Source organism: Argiope bruennichi, chromosome 1 (genome assembly GCF_947563725.1).
Source record: "Argiope bruennichi chromosome 1, qqArgBrue1.1, whole genome shotgun sequence".
Classification (NCBI taxonomy): domain Eukaryota; kingdom Metazoa; phylum Arthropoda; class Arachnida; order Araneae; family Araneidae; genus Argiope; species Argiope bruennichi.
Window position 1 is genome coordinate 56,042,702 of NC_079151.1, and position 23,949 is coordinate 56,066,650.

The 23,949-nt window shown below is 29.0% G+C and overlaps 1 protein-coding gene across 2 annotated transcripts in view; it reads right to left on the bottom strand.

Annotated features, from left to right (window-relative positions):
* LOC129963014 (restin homolog) overlaps window positions 1-23,949 on the bottom strand; it is a 101,447-nt gene that overhangs the window by 67,755 nt on the left and 9,743 nt on the right. The window contains exons 1-3 of one of the 2 annotated variants that reach the window (XM_056077029.1): window positions 22,559-22,889; window positions 19,240-19,753; window positions 1,425-1,524 (exon numbers count right to left, since the gene is read on the bottom strand). In XM_056077029.1, coding sequence (XP_055933004.1) covers window positions 1,425-1,524; window positions 19,240-19,753; window positions 22,559-22,592 — 648 coding nt within the window. In that variant the 5' untranslated portion in view covers window positions 22,593-22,889. Of the gene's footprint in view, window positions 1-1,424; window positions 1,525-19,239; window positions 19,754-22,558; window positions 22,890-23,949 lie in introns of those variants that run through there. The other variant, XM_056077021.1, reaches the window with a different exon arrangement.

Sequence of the window (23,949 nt, forward strand, 5' to 3'; positions counted from 1 at the left end):
GCAATTTCTGTGTCCAGCAAAGCAGCGAGAACCAACTACTATTCCGGAAGCTCCTCATCACCATGTCTGAGGTGCCCCCCAGAGGGAGGGATATTTTCTGCACAAAAGACTAAGCTTTTAAGTGAAATTCAGGTAATGAAAGAAGCCATATGGTTTCTTAATCACGAAATGCATATTAAAGCATACGAAACTTAAAATAATATAGTTTTTTTTTTTAAGGATAAAGAAGGAAACCATTATTGAAACTAAAGAAATACTACTCCCGCTCGATTTCCAATGGGAGCCATTCAAGAGGACAAATATGATAATAACATGGTAATCCTGGGAACCGTTGCGGAACACTACACTAAGTTGCACTACAACTGCAAATGAATTGCTAAAATCTCTTATCAAGTCAATCAAGATCGAATAATGTTTATACCAGGAATTGATTGCCTATTTTCCCGTCTTGTTCATTTTTGTAATTTTATGATGTCTTTCATTTTTTTCACATTCTGGAATTCATTTCACGAAGATTTATTATTTATATGACCACTATTCTATTTTTCTCTACGAAGCTCTAAACAGAAATATTATAAATATAAAAACTGGATGTATAAAAAAAGCTTCCAAAATATAATTTTAATAAAAATCCTTTATTATATTTTTAAAACAAATCTTTCGGTTCCAACTAAACCTTAATCGCTCGACCACTTTTGTGAAGAATACTGATTATAAGGAGAAATGAGAAGTTTGGAGTATTCTAAACAATTAATTTTAAACTGGATTAACAAAAAATTTACGAAACGTGGTATAATTAAGATGATTTCATCAGTCAATTGTTCCAGTCATCAATTAAAATCAGATGTTTTCTGTATGAGATGTTTATCGATGATCTTATTTTAACTAATCAATAAATATCTTCAATCTCTCCAAAAATAATTTTAAGCTATTCTAAATATTTATAATGTTTTAAATATAGAATCAGTGGAACTCTTACACTGTCATATCTTGCAAATTGTTAACTGAGAATACAGGATCAAATTCTGGAGTTAAGGGCTAGAATGTTAAAGACGCATGCTGTCAGTAAATATGATAAAAAGTGAGGCCTTAAAATATCTTTAAAACCTGTTAAGACATAAATAATAAAAACAGAGCAGTGACGAAACTAAAATATTAACTCGAAAATATTAAAATAGTTGTAACAATGACATTAATTAACACCTGGTGATTTTTTTTTACTACACTAAAAAGAGAGCATTATTTAAAAAAAAATATTTTTAATACTAATTTCATAAAATTAAAAGGCGACGAAAATTTTGATTAAAAGATTTCTGTAGTATACATTTAATTTTTTAAAATCATATAATTATAGGCTAATATTTCAAATATTTTCTACTTTTATGTCTTAATCAAATATTAAGTATATAGTTGAGAATCCTTACCGCAATATGAGTTCTTCGATGCCTGTCAAGGCTTCCTGTTATTCGCGTCACTTTGTGCGCAGGCGCGAACAGACCATAGTTTGGAGAACACCGGAAGTACCTAAAAAGTAAAAAGAAAGATGAACATGACTTCAGCGTTCTTAAAAGACCAATTTTCATTGTAGTTGATATTATATTTGCAGAGAAATTTAAAGATTTCTATTATTTAAGTCAGGAATGAGAACCTTTGTATTTAATTATTTAAATTATATTGCATTCAATTTGAAAATACTAAAACTGGAGTTTTATTGAAATATAGAATTGGCAGATACACTTTCCCAATTATGTACAAATATGAGTTTTGGTGGATGTTTAAATTAGATATGATACAGACAGCCATGAAATATACTTCGTGATAATCTTATAACCCAATCATTAAATGGAGTCTAGGCCTAGGTAACTTCGTGGTATAACTTGATATTGAGAGCGGAGGATAGGAAACGTGGTCTGTTTGTTTCACTTCATAAATATCGATTACAAAGATAAACACACTTTACATAGATCATTATTAGAGGAACTATCTGATTTCACGACGATGGATAAATAATGATGTATTGTATTTCGTGAGAAAATTATTTGTTCGGAAATTCTAATCTTTTCTCACGGAACCAATGTCTGGAATATGAGCATTTGATCGCGTATGGGATTTACAGTTCTTTTGTGTAATAAACAAAGGCCCTACTTAGATAAATAAATCAAATAAAATTTCCACAGTTTTCGTTACAGGATAGATAAGTGAAATAAAAGGATCATAAATTCATCCCAGCAATTTTTATATCCAACATCTAAGAGCTGGTATTACTATATTTGTAAAGGATAGTATATTTGAAAGGTATAGTTTGTGAAATCAATAGGGTGACCCGACAAAAACGATATGACGAGCAGATTTCCTAGAAATAAGCAGATAATAAATGTGAAGAAGAGACATGCTCTGTAGCGGATTACCAGATAGGCAAACTAGGCAGTTGCCTCGAACCGTTGGAATGAAAGGAAGCCACAAGCAAATCGTTTAAAAATACTCTACTTTTGGTTGGTTGTTAAATAAACATGTTACAAATAAATTATATACAAATTCTATGAAAGATTAAGTAGTAGGATAGTATTAACTCTTTATCAAATATAATTAGTACTGTTCTTGTACGTTTTATTATGTTCACTTAATTATTAATATATTTATAATCAAATATCAGCTTCAATTATATTGTGTAAAATGTGACTCTTGTGTACAGCCTGAGCGTAGCACTGAACGTAGCAGTATAGACGAGATTTGTTGTGGCCGACTGCTATCTTTAGAATAGTCCTCCATAACACCGATGGATTCACCAAACTGACATCCTCTTCGAGGAAATTGACCCCTAGTCACAAAGTGGTCAAATGCTGACCTTCCTCTTCATCATTCCATTCATTTATCTTCATTTTAAACAAGGAAGAGGCCACCACTTAAAGAAAATCTCGTCGAAATTCTCAATATTCATTCAAATTCTCGTTTTACAACAACAGAAATCCAAATACTTTCAAACAGTAGGTAAGAAACTGATACAATTTTTAACATCATGTTCTTCAGAGTTTTAAGTGTAAAATGTGGCTGCTGGGCAATCAGGAGTCATAATATACAAATAAGAACAAATACATGTTCAGGAAGTTAATGAAAATGTAAATTTTTAAACTAAAATAAATCACTGACATCTGATAGTTTATAAATAGTTGTGAGAATATATCACTCAAGTTAAAGATAGTTGCTTTGTTTTTTACTGCAGCACAGAATCATTTATAAAAATGGGTCCTTGCGCATATGGAAATGAATAATTAATATGGATAAATGACGATATTTGGTGCTACAAAACTAATCAACTATCACTCACTATAAGATAGAACGTTTCGAAACTAACACTCCATTCTGATGAAAGGGAAATTTAGAAATTTCCAGTCTTTCCTATGATTCTCATTTCTTCCTATTTTCCGAAATGCCTTTTTGAAAAATTTTATTAAAATAAATTCGCTTAAATATTCACCTGATTTTCTGATTACCATGTTACTATTAAAGCTTTTTTTTATTTATCCCATAATAAAATTTTAATTCAACAAAATACAAATATTTTAAGAAAGAAATTTAAAAGCATATATTTAAACAGGGGCTCCAACCTTAATTTAAATTATTAACATGATATTAAATCTTTACCCTTTAATATTGTCAAAATGCTGCAAATTTTATATGAAAGTTAATAGACTTGTTTTTCCTTAAACCGTTTTCATTTCTAGCGACCGCCATTGATTTTTCAGTTAATTTTGAGGACTAACTAAGGAAAAGGGAAAAGATAACTAATAAAGGAACTAATCTTTTCTTGAACCTGATTAATGGAACTAATACACATCATATGACTTTATTTATCAGTTTTCTAACAGTGTCAATATTTTATAAATGTTATGTATAGTTATTTGGCTAATGCATCAGGATGACACATATATGTATTATTTTTACAAAAATCTTCACATTTTAAATAAAATAAACCACTTCATTTTTGCTACAAAAAAGAACATTATTTATAAATAAACAAGAAAAATTAAATAACTTCCCTGCTTAACTCCTTTTCATAATAATATTACCATTAGACTGTGGGAATAAATTTTTAATAAAGATTTATGTATTGTGAATTTCTAGATTATGGATATAACAGCAGAGATATACTTCAAAACTGACAAAGGAAATGACTTTTTCACAATTAAATTTTATGAAAACTATATTCTAGCTCATGAAATATTCACTTTCGGAAAACTGTCGTATATTTATTTGGTCACAATTTTATTTGGTATTGTTTTTTCAAGAAGAAAAAAAAATTATATACCTGATTTACAAAATCTAATTATTTCAAGGAAATAAAAAAAAAAAAAAAAAAAAAACCAACGTCCATCATAAATGGCAATTGAATTCCTAACTTCGGAAACTATCTTGGTGACCTTGGATTCATGGAAATCTTTATTTCTAATACACATTATTATAACAACGCTTTACAGAAAAATGCCACCAACGTGGAACATATTTGGCATTTTACCGTCTTCTCAAGGACACCTGAACGTAAGGGTAAATGCTTTGTGAAATCTCCTGGGCTTCCAAAAAACGAGCAATAAATTCTGCACCGGAAACTTGTGGTCGAATCCATATTGCGCATCTCCCGCAGAACAGAAACCCGAAATGTTCAAAGATGACGACGGAAAAAAGCACAGAAATCGTGACTTATTAAGAGAATTATCGTGACTTGCGCCTTTCATCACTGGAAGTGTCGGCAGCTGTGGAATCGCACTTTCTTCATCGAATTTAAATATTAGATAAATGAGCAACGCTTTCGTGAGCTGTGCATCCGTTCGCGATGACCATGAAAACGAGATGCTAAATGGAGAAAAACATGAATGCTTATAGAGAAGAGATCGGTTAAAGATTTCCAATGACCATTTGAGTAATACTACTTCCTTTCGAGTTAAAAACTGTATCAATATTTATTCAAACGTCATAATTAATTCGAAGTATTTAAATAACTAATACAGTTCACGATGTTCAGTCCTCCAACTTACGATTGTTAAAATAACTAATTAAATTTATGCTTGCAAATAAGTACAAACACCTTTCAAGCGAAACAAATTACTATACAGATGTAACTCTAAAACAATATATATATAACGATATCAAAGTTTGGTATTTTCTCGGCTTTCTGTCGATCTTCTAAGATTAATTAAAAATGAAAATTAATGTAATTTTTTATTTAAATTTTTTTTTCTTAATTATAAATTTATTTCTGCTTAATCCTACAATGCACGACTTTTTATTTTTATTTTTTTACAAAAATAATATATGTGTTTTCAAAAGCTGCATATAATTCAAGAAAAGTATTTAAAAAATTGTAAAGTATATTTTTTGCGAAATTTAAGAAAAATTATATGTACCCAATGGTTACATTATAAATAAAACAATGCCCTAGCAACACAATTCACATTATAAAAATTCTACAATAAAAATAGAAGTGCTTTTTTGCAATATATTTTTTACGAAGCAAAAAAAAAGTATTTTGATTGCATTTTTAATGGTCGAACTATTCAAGCAACAACCGTTCTGATATTTTTCTAAGTTTCCAGTTTAAAACTAATTCTAGTACAGCTATTGCCATATATCGACCTTTTCTACAAATTTTTATCAAAAAGCATTCATGGAACTGTCATGTGAAATTAATAAATGGAAATAAAAACATGTATCAAATGACTACACAATGTACTGAAGGGTTAAAAACGATTTTCTTAATTATGAGTCCAACATTAAACTAGTAACAGATAGGCACAGTAGTTCAATTGAAACCAAATGCAGAAGTAAAAAATTATTTAAATTTTTGTAAGACAAGAATATGAAATTGAAGTGAAAAAACAAAAACAAGAAAAGACTCGTCACTAAGATAACGTTTGTAAGTTGGAACAAATTAATTTTGATTTTCAAGAAAAAAAATATCCTTTTTAAATTAGTTTAATTTCATTTAAAATTTATCTTAGACGATTAAAAAAAAGAAGGGAAAATATAAAATGGAATTCATACAGTGAATAAAAGATAAAAATGTGAAAGCGAGTTTACGAATGTAACTGGGATGAAGAATACGTACAGGAATTTGTATAATAGTGCAATTTCATTATAATATAGTTTTTTGTGGATATTACTTTATTCGATTAATTTTCTCAAAAAATATATAAAACAATAGGTTACAATTTTTACTTTTTCGCATATGAAGTACAGATAAAGAATGTTAATCGTCAATATATTCGATTTTGAGACTTTAACGAATTTCCACGTTTCAAAACATCCCGAGTTCAAAACACACATTTTTGGCATCATGTCCGTCTCTAAACATTGCAACACAAAAACGCTTTGAGCCAAATGGATGAAATTTGATATGTGATCTCCAATCCAAATTTGTATATTTCTACGAAATTTTGTTCAAAATTCCATTCTGAGAAAGTATGTCTCTCCATAATATGTAAATTCAATAACTGAAAAATGTAAAAACCTACAATAGTCATTAGGTACATTTGCATTCCGTACTTTTGCATATATAATAATACAATGACAAATAATTGGTATTCGTTATGTGATCATGTGACTACAACTATAATTCTGTGTGAAATTTCGGTTTCAATAGGTCGTGAAAAACGCGTTCAAAATACATATTAGGATGACAGATTCACTAAAAATATTAGTTTCCCACTAAAAATCTGTATAGTTTATCTGTATAGGTTCGCCAATGCCATGAAAGATACCCGAGTTCCTTAACTTTATCCGGGAAAGAAGGGAAAAAACCTTTATTGAAGTGTACGTGAGAAAGTTTTGAAATGACTAATCCGTTGATTTAATCATTATATAGAAGCAAAAACAGAATGCGGCATAAAATTCAGTGAATGCATTTTAATATCTACATAAATCACGTCTCCTTTACAATTTTTATACTTTAAAAATCAAATTCGTTTAGTATCCCTTAATTTTTGAGGAGAAGAATAAGTACGAGAACTTCGCAAATTAGTGGCATCATAGTGCAATTAATAATGTAACTTTTCTGCTTACTACTGTAAGCGTCTCCCCCCCCCCCGGGAGGACACCTTGAAATGAGAATGAGAATCTTCCGGCATATTGGTTGCTTCTCGCCACCTTGGAGGATACATGAAAAGGTGGGGGTCTGGCTCCTTCCATCGATGAGGGGAAGTACTTTCTTAGGGAAGGGTTGTACCGGGGCCGGTGATGGCCCTTAGGACTCAACACAGTTCGCGCCAGTGTTGCTGTTGCAGCGGCACGGTCATTTAGTAATTTTTATCCCTGTGCTTTCGGGCGGGTCGAATAGTTAGTGAACGATTTACTACTGCAAGCGGTACTATAACTTCATCTTTTTATTTGTCCTATAAACAGAACAGATATTAAATGGAATTCTTTTTCTTTATATGGCAGCAATGGAACAGATTTATGCGATTAAATATTTTTGAAAAAGGATTGAATCTTAGAGAAACAATGTAATCGATTCTTGCAATTAAAAAAAAAACTTGTCAAAATGCAGAAAATATCTGCATGAATATTAAACTGATATCATTGAAAAAGGTAAATTTCTGAGTTTTCAGAAAACGTAAAAACCAATTTGGAGCTATAATAATTTTGAAAATTACGGTGGAAATATGTCAAAATTAAATTCGAGATCAGTAAAACTCAAAAAGCCACTCAAAAACCCAAAATAGTCCTAACATTGTTAATCAAACAGGACATTAATATAACTAAACTGAATTAATCTAAACTTAAAAGAGTTTGAGAATGGTGATGCAGTTCGTGAAGGTAAAGAATTGTTTGATTGCCCATTTTACGGTGAATGTTGCAGCATAGAAAGATTCACAGACTGGTATGCAAAAGTAAGTTACAGACTCATTTTCTGAAATTTCATAAGAGCTGTATTTGTATCGTAATATCTCGGCGTGCCTTTGAATATAGTTAGGTCAGTCAAAAAGTTAGTTGCATACACCTTCATAAAAATTTTCATTGAAAGGCCCTTTTGATGAAATTTTGTGGCAACACTTCAGACATTTATGTGTCTCGTGTGACGTAATAGCTTTCACGTGACATTTTTAGTTTGTCTGATATTCAGTCGTAAACGTGCTTCAATGACTACAAATGGCATCTAAACTTCAAATCCGTGAGGTTAATTTTTTTTTCTCTTTTGCTGGGAGTTCACGGAAAGATGTAACTGCACTGAAATTTATCGGCAGTTGCATGGAGTTTATGGTGAAAATACGATGTCACCTCAAACTATCGTGAAATGGTGCAACATGTTTAAGAATGGACTTAGTAATATTGACGACTTAGAAAGGGGTTGCAAACCGTCCATTTTGATAAATTCTGAGATAGATGCTGTGGCAGACGGCATTGCAGGTGGCCCCTAATTTCTTTGCAGTAGGCACCTAAAATCTTCAGTCACATCTGGACAAAAGTTTAAATGGCGATTGAAATTACATAAAAAATAGATTTTGTGTGGAACTCTGAGATAAAAAAAAGTTATAGTAAAATGTCAACCTTGCCTTACTTTTATAAGTATACAACTAACTTTTTGACCGTCTCTCGCAATAAAGGAGGAATTCGTTGTGTATAAATCAGCGCGTTTTGGCGTTCTGTAGACTATATAATTTGATCTAAATCTCTATCAAATATGTCTAGATATACTTTGAAAAATGGGAATATGCACCTCGGAGCAATTTTTTTTCAAAAAAATTTAATTTATTAAAAATTAAAGGACATTTCAGAATTTTTTTTTTTTTTTTTTACGATAACCTCGGAAAATATTATTGTATAAACTAATTTTTACACCATTCCAAAATTTAATTTTGAATTAAATTAATTTTTTTTTAATTTTACAGTTAAAAAATAGTTTTCTTTCTGAAAATAATTTAGATGTATAAACTGTTAATAAATTTAGATGTATTTTTCTTGAATTTTGGCAATCTTTAAAACTATTTTGTTGTTTAATTTAAAACAATAGATAGATAGTATTGCTGTACAGAATTTTCAAACAATTTTCATTGTTTTTATCAAATATTTAATTTGTGGTTTCTTTTCAATGTTTAAAGTTAAGAAAGAAAGTTTCTACATTATTATCTTGCAGTTCATACGAGTAATCCAAAAGTGAAACTACATTACCTCGGAAGACAATGGCGAAATTAATTATTAGACATTAAATTTTTAATGACAATAGCATGCTATGTGAATCGACTCCTTTGGGAAGGTTCATTTATACAATAAACAGAACAGGGGTAAGGTTATAAAAATAGCACGGCTTTGATGTCTGTCAAAATTTGAGCTAAAAAGTATTTTGTTGAAGTAATCATGAACGTTAAATTATATGTGAAATATTTAAGTGAAATTAGATACAAGCGATATTTCTGTCGAAACAGCTGGTCGTTTAAGGTGGTGAGTTAGCAATAATTTAAAAATTTGTCATGTATCGCTTGAAAAATATTTATTTGTTTATACATTTATATTTATACATTTGCGTTACATCCAGTTGGATTTTATATGTTTAAAAATCAACATTTTTCTAAGAAAATGTCATCAGTTTTTTTTATATTTGGAATATTCATCGTTTCCCATTATGTAATTAATTGATTACTCAGTACGTTAATCCATTGCATTTAATGTGCTTCAATGCGTTACAGTTTTCTGCCTACGTTTCGTATGCAGGAGCACAACTGTATTTTTGCATTAAAAATAAACCGCCTCATTACAACCCACCAATAACACCAACTAGAATACCATGGTAACTCAGCAAAATCGATAATCACGTTGAAAAAGAAGTATGAAAAATCGCTCAAGGGTAGTTTTTGCATCAATGTATCTTTCCCATCTGTAAACACTTAATGCAGCCAGATGAAACTTCATGTTTAATAACTGCTTAATATCTGCTTTTTTTTTCTCAAAAACATTTCTTATTTATTTCAGTGTTAAATAAAACAAAAAATTAGTTTTTTTAAATTAAAAAATAAACACTAATTTTGCCTATTCTAGGGAAGGATAAAATGTCAAGAACCGGTTTATTTACATTTTCCAGAACAGGATTTAAATTTTCACAGTACAGCGGTAACTTATCCTGTCATGTAAATATGGACGCCTCAAATGCTTTTTAAAATGAATTGAGATGTGAGATAACAAAATACCTAAAATAACTCCTAAACATCAAAGATTCGGCGATTTAAGATGTTATAATGGATCTAACTGAATATTTACGTTCATATTGTGTGCCTTCAACATATTTTTTATTTGAATAAAAAAATTGGTATTATTAAAGGGAACTAAAATTCAAATTTGATGGTTATTGTCAAATATTTTATAATTTGAATAAAAAGCGCAGCAGATAAAACGAATTTAATTAGAAATTGAGTGACTTGTATGAAAGTTTTGTTATCTGAATAAACAAAAGAGCTGCAAATAAATCAAATTCAAATGAATTCTTATATAAAATCGTTCAGAAACTCAATTTTTCTAACTTCTTTGAATTCAATGTAATTAAGAAGCGCAGTAGATGAAAGTAAGGAAATGAAAGTCAGTGAGATATAAAATATAAACGAAACAGGACAGTTGACAAAAGAAAAAAAGATGTTTCAAAGGAAAAGAATAAAGAATAAAAGGTATTCTGAAACCTATAAAATACGTTATTTTAAAATAGTAAATAAATAATTGATCTTTGCCAATTTACATTTTTTCCTTTTTGCATCAATAGTTTGCTATAAACATATTGTTGAGAATAATTTATAATTGTTGCCGGCCAACACCTGAAAAATAAACATGTTTAACTCTTTGTTTTTGGATTCACATTTCCTTTCCAAAATAAGATAGCAATATAAAAATTTTGTGTAGTTTCCTTATTAGAATACTAGGTATTAAATGGTTCTCACGGTAATGACAGCCAGTGTTTTTAAAGGGTTTATATACAAAAGAACCCGCTAGGCTGAAGATTACTAAGCAGTTGTATGTTCAAACATCCTTTGAGAGTTATTAGAAAATTTCTCTGTTTCCTACAATCAACATAGCAAGCATCTCTAACGAACAAAGCAAGCGCCACGGTTATTTTATCAATCATATTTAGAGATATAGAGTGATGGCGGATTGCACCGTGAAATCCAGACGTCTTGGGCGAACACTGTAGTTTTGTTGGAAGGGCGTTTTGGAACTTGATATAATGGCCACTTAGTATCACTTTCATGCTTATCATAGATGATGCTTAGAAATACTTAGTTGAGGGAGTGATGGATCGAGTTATGAATAACAAATTTAATTCAAATTAATATAACCAATACTCCTAATGAACCAGGTAGAAGCCAAAGAGAGTTGGTATTTCATATATTTAAGCATTGGTTAAAAAGATTCATGAACATGTGATGATAGCACGCTGCGCCAATTTAATTTTTCAATTCATCTTATTTTTTTACATCTTACAAGAGGAAAGATGCATCATGAGTGACCATAAGAATACGTAACAAAGTATCAGATGTCATGCTCAGTTTTGTTAATCATGTTAGTTAAATAACACATGAATAAATAAACCGTACAGGCAATTACTGCGATAACACATTCACGGACAGTTTCAAAGTGAGGATATAGCAATATTATAATTTTATCATCCGAGTTAAGAGATTTTATCGTCTGGGTTTATAGAAGATGATGGATGTAACAAATTAAAAAAACTAATTTTTATATTTTTTTTATTGACGAGTGTAACCGCCATTTATATTTATGCTGCATCTCAATCACATATATGCAAATAACGGTTATAACAGTCAGACTATAAATATATTAAAAAGGGACATTTCAGGGGGAGGGGAGGAATATATACAACAAAATTCTAATCGGAGCATGATATTTTCAAAAATTTGACATAATCCTGTGTATTTTAGTATCAATTTGTTTGATTTGAAAAGAGTAATGATTATAATGAGATTCATACAAATAAAACAGAGACAAAAAAATAACATTTTAAGATTTTACATATTTGAGCTAACCGGCTTTGAAAATCCTTAAAATGAAAATTTAAAAAAATAAAATTCCATTCTATCATAACCATGTTTAGGTTGACATTTTACAATCAGAAACAATATCAAAAAATATGTAACATATTTAGTATTTCAGTCAATAAAACATCTGCTTTTAATAAATTAAATAGAAATATGCTACATTTCGTTTCAATCTTTTTTAACATTTATGTCATATTCGTTGAAATAAATGCAATAGAAAATGTTGAAGTTTAAGACTATCTAGTATCTAAAGCAAAAACATAATCGAGATGTAAAATCTTGGAAAAAATATCACAGAACAGTGGTATAAGTCGCTTTAAAATGACTATTGATTTCCGGAATTTTTTAAAATTTTACACTTAAAAAAACTTGTTTGGCATTTTGCTTTCATGTCTTACATTAATTCCTAAAGAAAACAAAAACAATTCACTTTTCTCAAATAAAATAAAAAGCACATGTCCTTGATTTACGAATATCGCTTCGCGAGATAAAATAAAATAAAAAAAATTATTATTTAGAAATTTAATGGTCGAGTATTTCCACAGAATAAAGAACAACAGATTTTTCATCAGAAGTCTTTTTGACGTTTTAATAGCGTAAAAATAGAAGGCTGACGTAGTGCAATTTCTAATCCTAGTTGAAGGCTGAATAAAAGCTTATATTGTTTGGTAACAAGCGTGAGTTGATGTATTTAACGCCTATTGTATTCTATTAAACAACATAAAAGTAATAACTTGCGCCTAGAGGTTACGATGTTGCATCTGACGTTATTATGAAATCTTTCCCAGTAACCTCGTTCAATGAACTTATGAAGATTTATGCATCCTTGAGAGGCATAAAAAGGAAAATTTTTTTGCACTGTTATTTTCCACCAAGTGCAAATAACAGCAATTTCGTTTTATTTTCTCACTAAAAAGAAAATAGAACTCCATATTTTTTTTCACAAATTTCTGTGTTTGAGATCACTAAATAAATAAATAAATAAAAAAGATTTTGGAATTAAAATTTATCAGTTTGTGAATAAGGTCACTCAAAAACGCATGAACCTGAACCTTGAGATATGAAATTTAATATGTGGTTTTAATAATATGTTATATAGATTTCTACGAAGGTTTAGACAAATTCCTAAAAAACAAATGCATCTATCTTTAAATATGTAAACATTATCTAATACAGAGAGTTATATAAATGAAATCTGACACACAAATTTACACTCAAAATTGTAGATGCGTACCAGATTTTAGATCAAACTGTCAAAGGACAAAATATCTGTTAGTTTGTCTATTTGCATGTGTATAGACACGAAAACTAAAATAATATCTTGTCAAATTAAAATATATCTTACCAAATTTTGATGAATAAAATTTAGTTTGGGGGTCTTGGGGATAAAATTGCAGTGTATCATATTCTGGATCCAATGGATGGGAAGAAAGGAGTCCAAATGGCACATCCAGTTTTCTTCATTATGTTACGAAGCACAAAACGCGCTATACTAAGTCAACACATGTGGAAGTCAGGGTAAGCGGAATGCAAGCTTGACTTACGAAAAGTTTGCTGCTTTCTTTCGTATAAACATAAAATCCATAACGTTTTACTAATCATCCAGGACATCATGACCAATGTTTGAAAGATGCTGAGGAGCGTAGAAAGAAAAGAGAAAAGAAACTGCTAGATTCCCGAAATATATGAGAAAATTGGAAGGATAATATTCCCTATGGATAAGGATAATGGAAAGGATAATATTCCTTACTGTCAAAAGCCCGCTGGCATTTTTAATGCAGAAAGATAAACTAAAATGTTTTAATCCATAATATAAAAGTATTGAAAGAATGTCACTGATTTTTCAATATAGCAGCCTGCCATTTTAAAATGCAACAAATTTAGATATTCAATTAAAAAGAATTAAATTTGTGCGTAATAGTCAGACTACTAGATTTATATTTAAAAAAATTATCGGCATAAAACATTTCTGAGAAATGCGTCGAAATGCTCAAATACTCTAATTTAGTTTTTACAAAATCTTTTAAGTTTCTAAATAAAAATAAATTAAAACGTATTTATACAGCATGCTTTTCTGGAAACTCTAATTATCGTAATTCAAATATATCTGAGGGAATGTGGCGGTCTAATTGCTAAGCAGCGATTGTGAGATTGTAACAAAAGTCTATGAAGCATGCGGGCTTGATATATCAGTCATGCAGTGTTATATGGAAATATAGAAATTGGATTTCGTTTTGTTATCTGTTTATAAAATTTTAGCTTTACTGTACTTTAAAATACATTTACACTTTACTCGTATGTATTTGACATAGCTTTCGTATTCGTTTATAAAGTTCAGCAGCAGACTATCTTAAAATTTGTTAAGCTTTGCAATTATTCAGGACATGATATATTATAAAGCTAATGGTATCAAATTTCCTTCATTGACGCTTCAAAAATGAGAATATGATTTTAATGCAATAAGAGTTTAATGAGTTTTCCATAGTTCTTGTCTTTGTCTACCTATTATTCGTTTACGAAATTATAGCTACAGTGAAACATAAAATCCATAACGCTTTACTTTAATAAACGCTAACATCCAGGTAATTTACTTTTTCCTGGAAGTTACCAGCACATCATGCATTATAACCTTATCTTTCCCCGGCTACTCCAACCCACCCAAAGGCACACAGAAGAAATCTGAATGATTGGACCTCCGCGACAGCAACATAGGTGGGAACAATGGTCGAGTCCTAAGAGCCATCACCGCTAACGGTACAACCCTTCCCGTGAGAAGTACACGTCTCTTCATCGATATTAAATAGCCAATTCCATCCATTTCTGTATCCACCCGTGTGGAGAGTACCAATCACCATGCTGGGAGCTTCTCAGCCTCATTTCTGAGAAGGCCCCTGGTGGGAGATGACGTATTATAAAGCTAATGACATCAAATGTCCTCTATTGATGGTGTCAGAAATAGAAAGTAAATTTTGTCATAACTCTCGTCCTTGTCTACTTTTCGTAACACTTTAACAATAATTCAATCAATCAGATACATCTACATGATGTAAAATAGTGATAACTATTCTCAAAAGTGTATGCCTAGTGCAATATGAAATTTAGGATGCAATACTGATCTATTAGTCAATCAGATCTGCAGGATAAATAATGTATGGAAGATCTATTCCAATAAACATTGCATTGAATATGGGAAGTGATAATAATCAGTGGTACAACCAAATACATTTGCAAGATAATGTAACCCTGAATTGGAAATAAATACTAATAAATATGACAAGCAAATACATTTGCATGATAAAAAGTTACAAGGTCCTTTGCCAAAAATACAATCCTAGTAAAGTTTCGAATTTTAAATAAATATTAATGAATATGGCAACAGAATTCAAACAAATATGTCCGTTATTAACAATACAATCCTGGTGTAGATTCAAATTCAAAATAAACATTAATTAATATGGAAATCAAATTTATCTTCAATATGTAAAGTTACATGATCCGTTACAAAAAATACAATTCTAATATAACTTTGAATTCGAAAGAAAAAAAATACTAATGAATTTCGCAACCGAATTCAACTGTCAGATATATAATTAACAGCCTGTTTGCAAAAAAAGCAGCCTTACTATAATGAGAAATTTGAAAGGAAATAAATAAATCGAATACTATTTGTAACAAATGCTTTAAAAATTAAAACATGTTTAATAGTTTGTGCTCTGAGCGTTTTGTGTTTCAAAGATCTCGTGGACACAACAGAAACTTTTAAAATAGCTGGAATATTCAACGTGATAAATTAAAAAAAAGGAATTTATGACGTTCCCACTGGCGGCCGTGAATTATGTAGATAGCATTTGAAACGTAAACAAGGACACGAGAGATGTGGGAAGATAAAGAAGGAAAGTGTTCTTTTTGATAAATAAACGCTTTTAAACAGTTAAGATAAGGTAATATATTTCCTCAGATAAATAAGCGACTATTTATCAGCAAAACTCTACGCGTTGAAGTGATTCATCGCACACACTCACTTGTTGCACCAGCACCGAAGAAGTCAAAGTGCAAAAACGCGGAAATAAATTTCTAAATGACCTTTTTTTTACTGTCATATTTAAAAAATTAAAAATTCATCTTTTTCTGAATTTAAGTTATTTGAATTTTTCGCATATCTGTGTCAGAAAAAATAACATAATGAACATATTTTGAAATTCTTTTACTGCCTTTTAAATTAGAATTAAAGTTTTAAAGTTAGCTGATTCATAAAATTGCAAAAATAATATTCAAATTATATTATTTTGATATAAACTTATCAAGCAAAATAATTTTTCGTATAAATGTGCTTTACTTTTGATTCAGCATCGAGAATATATTGCAATCCACTTATAGCTTTTTTTAATAAAATATAATTTTATTTAGAATTATTTTTTATAAAAATACAATTCTATTTGGAATTTGAGTTATAGTATTTAATTGCTGAAGTACCCATAAATACTTAGTAAAAAAAAGTAAATGTAAAATTATTGCAGAATAACATCACACAAATCAATTGAAAGCTGTTCTCAAAAGAATATATATACTAAAACTTTGATATTTTTATAATACAAATGCTTATTTGCGTATTAAAAAGTTATAAAAGAATAGGCAAAACTTTCCGTTCACTTTTATATCGGATTCAATTCTGCAATTGGAAACGACCATTTTGTGAATTTCGGGTTCACTATTTTAAACTATATATAAGCATAGATAGGCTATCATACAAAATTCCAATTTATTATGCAGCAAATTGCTTATAATGAATTTATCAATTTTGGGAGAAGGAACTTATAAAAATAATTATTTTTGAAAAGCAATTATATATTAAGAAATACTAATAATTTTGAAATGCATAAATGCGTCCACTTATCCTTTATGTTTTCATCTTTAAAAATTACAGTATAAGTTATTTAATATGTTATCTCTTTAATACATCATTTTCTTTAACACGCAGTTTTTTTTTTTTTTTTTGTCTTGATCCTAGATTATTTCTATTAGTTTCACTATTGGGAAAAAAACTTGCTACGTAGCAAGTATTAAATAGAACGCCAGTTAAAATCATAAAAAAAAAAAAAAAAAAAAAAAAAAAAATGAAATGGTATGAATTCTATTTGAAACAATTTAATTAGAATTTTAAAAAATCAAATGTTACGGCAGATACAACTAACAATATATTTTTCTTCAAAAAATTATAATTTGAGCATTCTTTTGAATATTTACAGGCTTTGCAGTAAATTATCATTTTATTTTCCATTTATTGAATTACGGGAAATTTGAAACACAGCAACATATCAAATTGTAATAATTACATTTTCTGATTTATTCATTGATTGATTTTTTTATTTTCATTATTCATTGATTGATTTGTGATTATTATAATTTATTGATATATTTGTTATGAACATTATTGTTATTTTGCGATTGTGTATAATGAAAATACAAGAATGAATAAATACATGTATAAGGCAACTCAAGAATAGTTATTGCAATATAAGTCATTAAATGTTATTTAGTTTATAATAAAATTGGAAATTTTAAATATTTAAATTATTATTAATACTTTTGAAATTAGAAGCTTAATAATGTATCAAAATGATTATGAAATTTCACTAAGAATGGACCATTATTTCTATACTAATTACGGTACGGTTAATTAATGGTTACATTGATTATTGTACAGTTAATTAACTAATTTATCATATTTTGGTCAAATTTTCCAATAAACATAGCCTTAGTTACAGCAGCCCCTAGAAGAACGTAGTAAAGAAATTTTATTGATTTACTTTATGGCGCAGAGGAAGTTTCAAGTAATATTTTTGGAAGATGAATTGCCAAATAACACTGTTTATTTACTTTGCATTTTACTTCAATTTGACGTGCAGCAAACGTTTCCTGTTTAAAGAAACAAAAGAAAAAAAATGAAAGAAGAAATGCTTGACGAAGTATAACTCTTTCTCTAGAGCAGATAAAAATAGAATTTTCACCAGAAAGAGGAAATAGGGATAAGAACTTGAAAGAAATTTTAACATAACTACAAGCAAAGGATTGCAAGGTGAAAAGGTAACTAAGGATTGTAGGTATTAACACAGTTATTTCTGTCCACAAGACAATTAATTATTTATTAATCCCTTTATTTTGGAAAAATAGCAGTGAGTTCAAAAACAGTTAACAATTTTCAGCAAGAAATTCTTTTAAATGTTTTACTAAGTAATAATTGCTAAGGAATTAAATCATAGCAATGTTGCATATTTTTTAATCATATAAAACTGTTAATTCAAATTTATTTGTTTTCAATATAAATAGCCAGTCCAATAAATAAGGACATCAAATATAGGTAATCATTCTATTTTGCTTTATAGATGAATCCCAAAAAGGTTGATTATTTTTGTCACTAGGTGTAATATAATATCTTTATTTAGTCATTAAAAATGGCAATGCATGAAGTCTTCAATACCTATTGCATACTAAAATATTTTGAAAATATATAAAAAAAATCATGTTTTACAGATTCTAGGATCAATAATTTCAGTATCTGTATTTTTCTAAACATTCAATATCTTTTCTTTAAAAAAAAAAAAGGGGGGGGGGATATTTTGTACCTGCATTAATAAGAGCCAAAACCAACAAATGTAAGAGCACACCAATACCATAGAAACACTTTGGGCAGCGGGTTTTCTTCCTAAATTATTTCTCAAATAGCTTTCTTTCTTAACCAGGCGGTTATCATTTTGTGATCTTTTAATGAAAATACTTTTTCTTATGACAAACAAAGTATGACTTTTCTTACAAAAACAAAATATGACAGATGATTTATTCTATTTTTTCTTGTGGATTTACATATCAATTAACGTCATTTTCATGATGTAAAATAAATTGTTTGCACGCCTGGAATGGATTTAAATATATTTCGAGGAGTTGTATTTTCTTTCTAAATGATTTTTTTAACTTTCTTTCTGAATCAGACACTGATAAATTGATGATTTATTAATAAAAATACTTGTTCTTATCTTCTATAAAGATTTTTTAAAAAAGCAGAGATGTTCTATTTTTTCTTCTGAATTTATATATCAATGATGTCATTTTAGCAACGAAAAATAAATCGGTTTGCACACCTGCAAAAGATTTATGGAACAAAAACAACAATGGAACCAACGAACTAATAAACATTGAACAGATTGGACTGACTTACCTTTTACCAGCCACAGTTCCGTCATTTTTACCAAGAGGTTCATCAAGTTCAATACCAGCCCATTCACCAGCTGCAAAATCAGTCTGTCCAAGATATTTCAGCACACCGCTCTTTGGAGGCCCAGAGGAACTGGACACGGTCACTCTGTCTCCTTCTCGGAGATTCCGAGCACCCGGGGAAGGGGTCCTGGTGGGAGTAAGGCAACGCTGAATGGGAGGGGGTGTTGGGGCATCTCCCAGTTTGGTCGGTGGGGGTGTAGCATGAAGCAAGGGATATCGGGTGAGTTTGTGGAGACGGGCAAATACACCTCTCTTGGGTTCACACTGGAAGTACCGGATGCCTGCCACAGATCCGTCGTTCTTTCCTGAGTAATCATCCAGAACAACGCCAGCCCAGTCGCCAGGAGAAAACCGGGTCTCTCCTAGATACTGAATGTACCCTGGCTTTGTCCCGTTGACCCAGACACGGTCGCCAATGATGAAATCATCGGTATTTTCTGTGAGCACTGCATCTTCTGTAAAACGAAAAGAAATGCATTTTAAGTTGGCAAACTAGATTCAATCATATGCATACATTATAAAGGGTGTCCTGAAATAGGCGGACGGTTTTCAAAAAGTGGAATAGAAAAACGGTTAAGGTCAAAAAAGCAATTCTTGCTGCAAATTCATTTGACAGGGCATAAAATCCCCCCACACTTATTTTGGTTTCAGTTTAAAAAGCTGTCGTTAGATGGCGCTGCCGACAGTAAACATGTAAATAAAGAAATTAAAAGATAATTACAGTACATTATTTTATTTCTTAAATTAGCACACAATCATTTATTAAAAGATTTCGAAAAATTATGATGTGATTTCCAGTTATTTCTTTATTTATATGTTTACTATCTGCAGCGCCAACTATCGACAACTTTTTGATCTAAAACCAAAAACTGTGGGAGAACAATTTTATGCCCTGTCACACGAATTTGCTGCAAGAATTGTTTTTTTTTAAAACCTTAACTGTTTTAATTAGATAGCAGCAGTAAACAGCGAATAAAAAAGTGCATTTAAAATTATCGTAATGTAAGTGAGCATAAATCCAATAACAGAAAAATAAAAAATATTTTTAATAAAATATATTTAAAAATATTTTTAACTATTTATTAAAATTAAAAACAGAAAATTGTAAAGAAATAAAATTGGTATCACTAAAGATTTATTTTTTGAATTTTAAAGCGTTGTAATTATTTTTATTCTAATATGTTTTGAAGTTATTGGAAAAATAAATGAATATTTCATTTATACATTTCTTAAAAACATAATTGAAATTTTGAAAAATCTTTTCTAATAAGCATCTTCAATCTTTAAAACATTTTTTTTTTTTTTTTTTTTTTTTTTTTTTTAAATCATGCATGTCACAATTTACAGATAGTATGTCAGATTGAAAACAGTATTGGAGACGTGTTTTTTACTTTGCTTATTATAATGAGAGTAATATTGTTCATTATAAAAGTGACATTGTTATTTGTTTCTACTTCCTACAATTTCATGTGAAAACAATAAACTTATTCTGCCCTGAAATTTACAAACACAAAATTAAAAAAAAAAAAAAAAAAAAAAAAAAAAAACCTTATCATGCAGCAGAAACAAATGCACGTAGACTAAATTTTTCAAATTTTAATTCAGATGTTATTAAAATGGGTTTTTTGTATTAACGTTGAGAAATTTGTATTAAATATAATTGATAAAACGTAGCTAAAAGTAATTCATTCTCTTAAAATGCATCAATGAAATTGATAAAATCATACTTCAAAATTTATAAAAATCACATTTTTTATTTACTTTAATTGTAAAAAAATAAAAACTTGAAACAATATGATAACCATCCGATCAAGACCAATTTCAATGATTATTATTCAAAAGTCATAAATAATATTTGTTTGAAACTAATACAAATATTAAACTAACGCTGAAAATGAATGAAATGATCAATTTTTAATTACTATACAATCTATTCAGGCTAATTAAAGTACAAAGAAATATTCTTTTTTCGTTTATTCTCTTTTTTATATTATTAAACGAAACAAGTAATGTATCAGGTGATTATAAAAATACTATCCAGATATATTACTATCATAATGTTCAAAGAAACGGAATAAAATTTTGGTTCAAGGTATTTTGAGATATGCACTCAAGAATTATTGGTAAAACAATGACGAAATTTCAAAATTTTAAAACGGCATTTTTTTTTTTTTTTTTTTTTGTAATGCGTTTTCCATAGCAAAATACAATAAACTGCGTGAAAATCACCGGCGCTAGACAGATTAAGATATCAGTTTCATATATCGGGATAGTGTTTTCATAATCACACGGTAAATAAAATTAAACTATGTATAGTAAGTTTAAACTTATTCAATTTAAAAAGCTTTTTTTTTATATAAAAATATTTATAATGCAAAGATCTGAATACTTTTAATATATTGATAATTCACATTGATTAAAACACATTGATAATTCACTTAGATAATTCACATTGATTAAAACACATTGATAATTCACTTAGATAATTCACATTGATTAAAACACATTGATAATTCACTTAGATAATTCACATTGATTAAAACACATTGATAGTTTAGAAATCAATCCATGAACAAATGTAAATGCATTTATATCAAGCAGCATAAAATGTTATGATGATGATAGTAATAAATGAAAGATTTCTTTTCACAAATATTTTTTTAATTAAACAAATTAAAAAAACATATCAAATAACAGCAAAATAAAAGCAACATTTTCCGTCACCAACATATTTATTTTTAAATTTACTAAAAACCATATGAAATAGGGACAAGATAAATATGAAAAATAATGAAGCAATAATCATAAATACAGGATTTTTTTTCACAAATAATTTTGTCGTTAAACATACCAAAAACTAGATAAAAAAGGTTACAAAATAAATACACAAATTCATAAAGTAATAATGCTAATTGCAAGCCTTTATTTCACGAATATTTTTTTACTATCAAACATACAAAAAACTATGTCAGTTGGCAAATAAATAGTTATAAAACACGCGAGAACACACGTTTTTTCCATAGCGACGATGTGCAGCGATTAATTCGATAAAAAAATGTAAACAAAATAACACTCATGTATATCGCACGTTTCGACCGATTTCAGGTACTTGTGAGAAGTGGATTCGATATCACAAAGTTAACACCAATTCACTCTCTACGTAAATCGAATAGCCTTTTAAAATTAGTAAATAATCCTATAATCGATGTAGAAATCAGAAATATTTTTTTATCTGTAAAAAGGAGTTATTTTTACTTTACCTTCAGTAATGATATCCATTGTATGCTTCACCATTTCTACATCAACAGCGAAGACTTTCTTTCACAAAATTTGACTTCTATATGATTTCACGCAGAGAAGAAAAAACTGAACTACAGTGGGGAGATTCTCAAACTGGTTTTTGAACTTTCTTGTTTGCAAAACATTAAGAAAAATTCTTCCCAGGTTCCACGGATCAAGATTTTTTTTCGCCTCACTCCCCTTTATTCTACATGATTCACTAGCTCAAATTCGCAACCACATCTGCTTACAAATTGTTGCCTACGAAGAGAAGACAGGACGACATTTTGTGGGTAGTTATTTTCGACACCACCCCAAACTGACGCCTTGCTGCCAGACACAGAGCATCCAGTACCTATCATCTATGCTGTTTATGCAGTGTTTAATTTATCTTTCAAGCTGGAATGTCACATGGGTTTTGTTTCTTCATGAATGAAATATTTTTCGAAAAGTTCCAGGCGCAACCATGGAAACCAACAATTCAGGAAATATAATTTCCTTTATGTTAAAAATGGCATTGAAGAAGAGTGGCCTTTTTTTTTTAATGTAGGATGAGGAAATACAGCAATTTATGAATATGTATAAGAAAATTTAATTTTTTAAAGTATTGTTTTTGACTGATTGATTAACCTAATGATTCATTAATAATATAGGAGAGATAGAAGGAGATTTTAACTACAGCAAAAACAACCCAAGTGGTCAAACACAACTGAGATTAAAATATTCTGTGGAGAATATTTTTCAAGTAAAATAATATGAAAAAAAGAGGAAACTTTTAATCGGTTTTATGAAATGAACAAAAATACAAAAATGTATTATAATCAATAAATTCTATTCATTGATATTTTATTATTTAAATAAAATAATATTAGATAGTGGTTTTGCATTTATTGTTTGTTTATATATAGAACTCATTGACCATTTGTAAAAACATTTGCATATTTTGAAAATAACGCTAAATCCTCTAAATTCTCTTTTAACAACGTTTTGTCAACATAATATTTTTGTTGTTTTAACACCAACAAATTCTTCTCTTTTCTCAACTCTTCTCTTTTTTATTGAATTTTCAATTAAAAGAATAGTTCAATTTTGTTATGTTTTAGTGATTTATTTTAAAACTTTGTCATAGATTTAATATCTAATTCAATCAGTTTTTGACCACTAATTTAGTTAATTTTTTATATGTAAATTTCTGACACATTCATATTTTTTTTACACATATTTTTACATACACATTTTATTTTTATGAGGTAAAAAATCAACAAAAGCGGTATAAATTTCATATCATTTTAAACTTTGATTTCCTAAGCGATTCCATCAGTAATAAATCATGCTTTGATTAAAAGAGTTTTAGTACAAAATAAATTCTTTT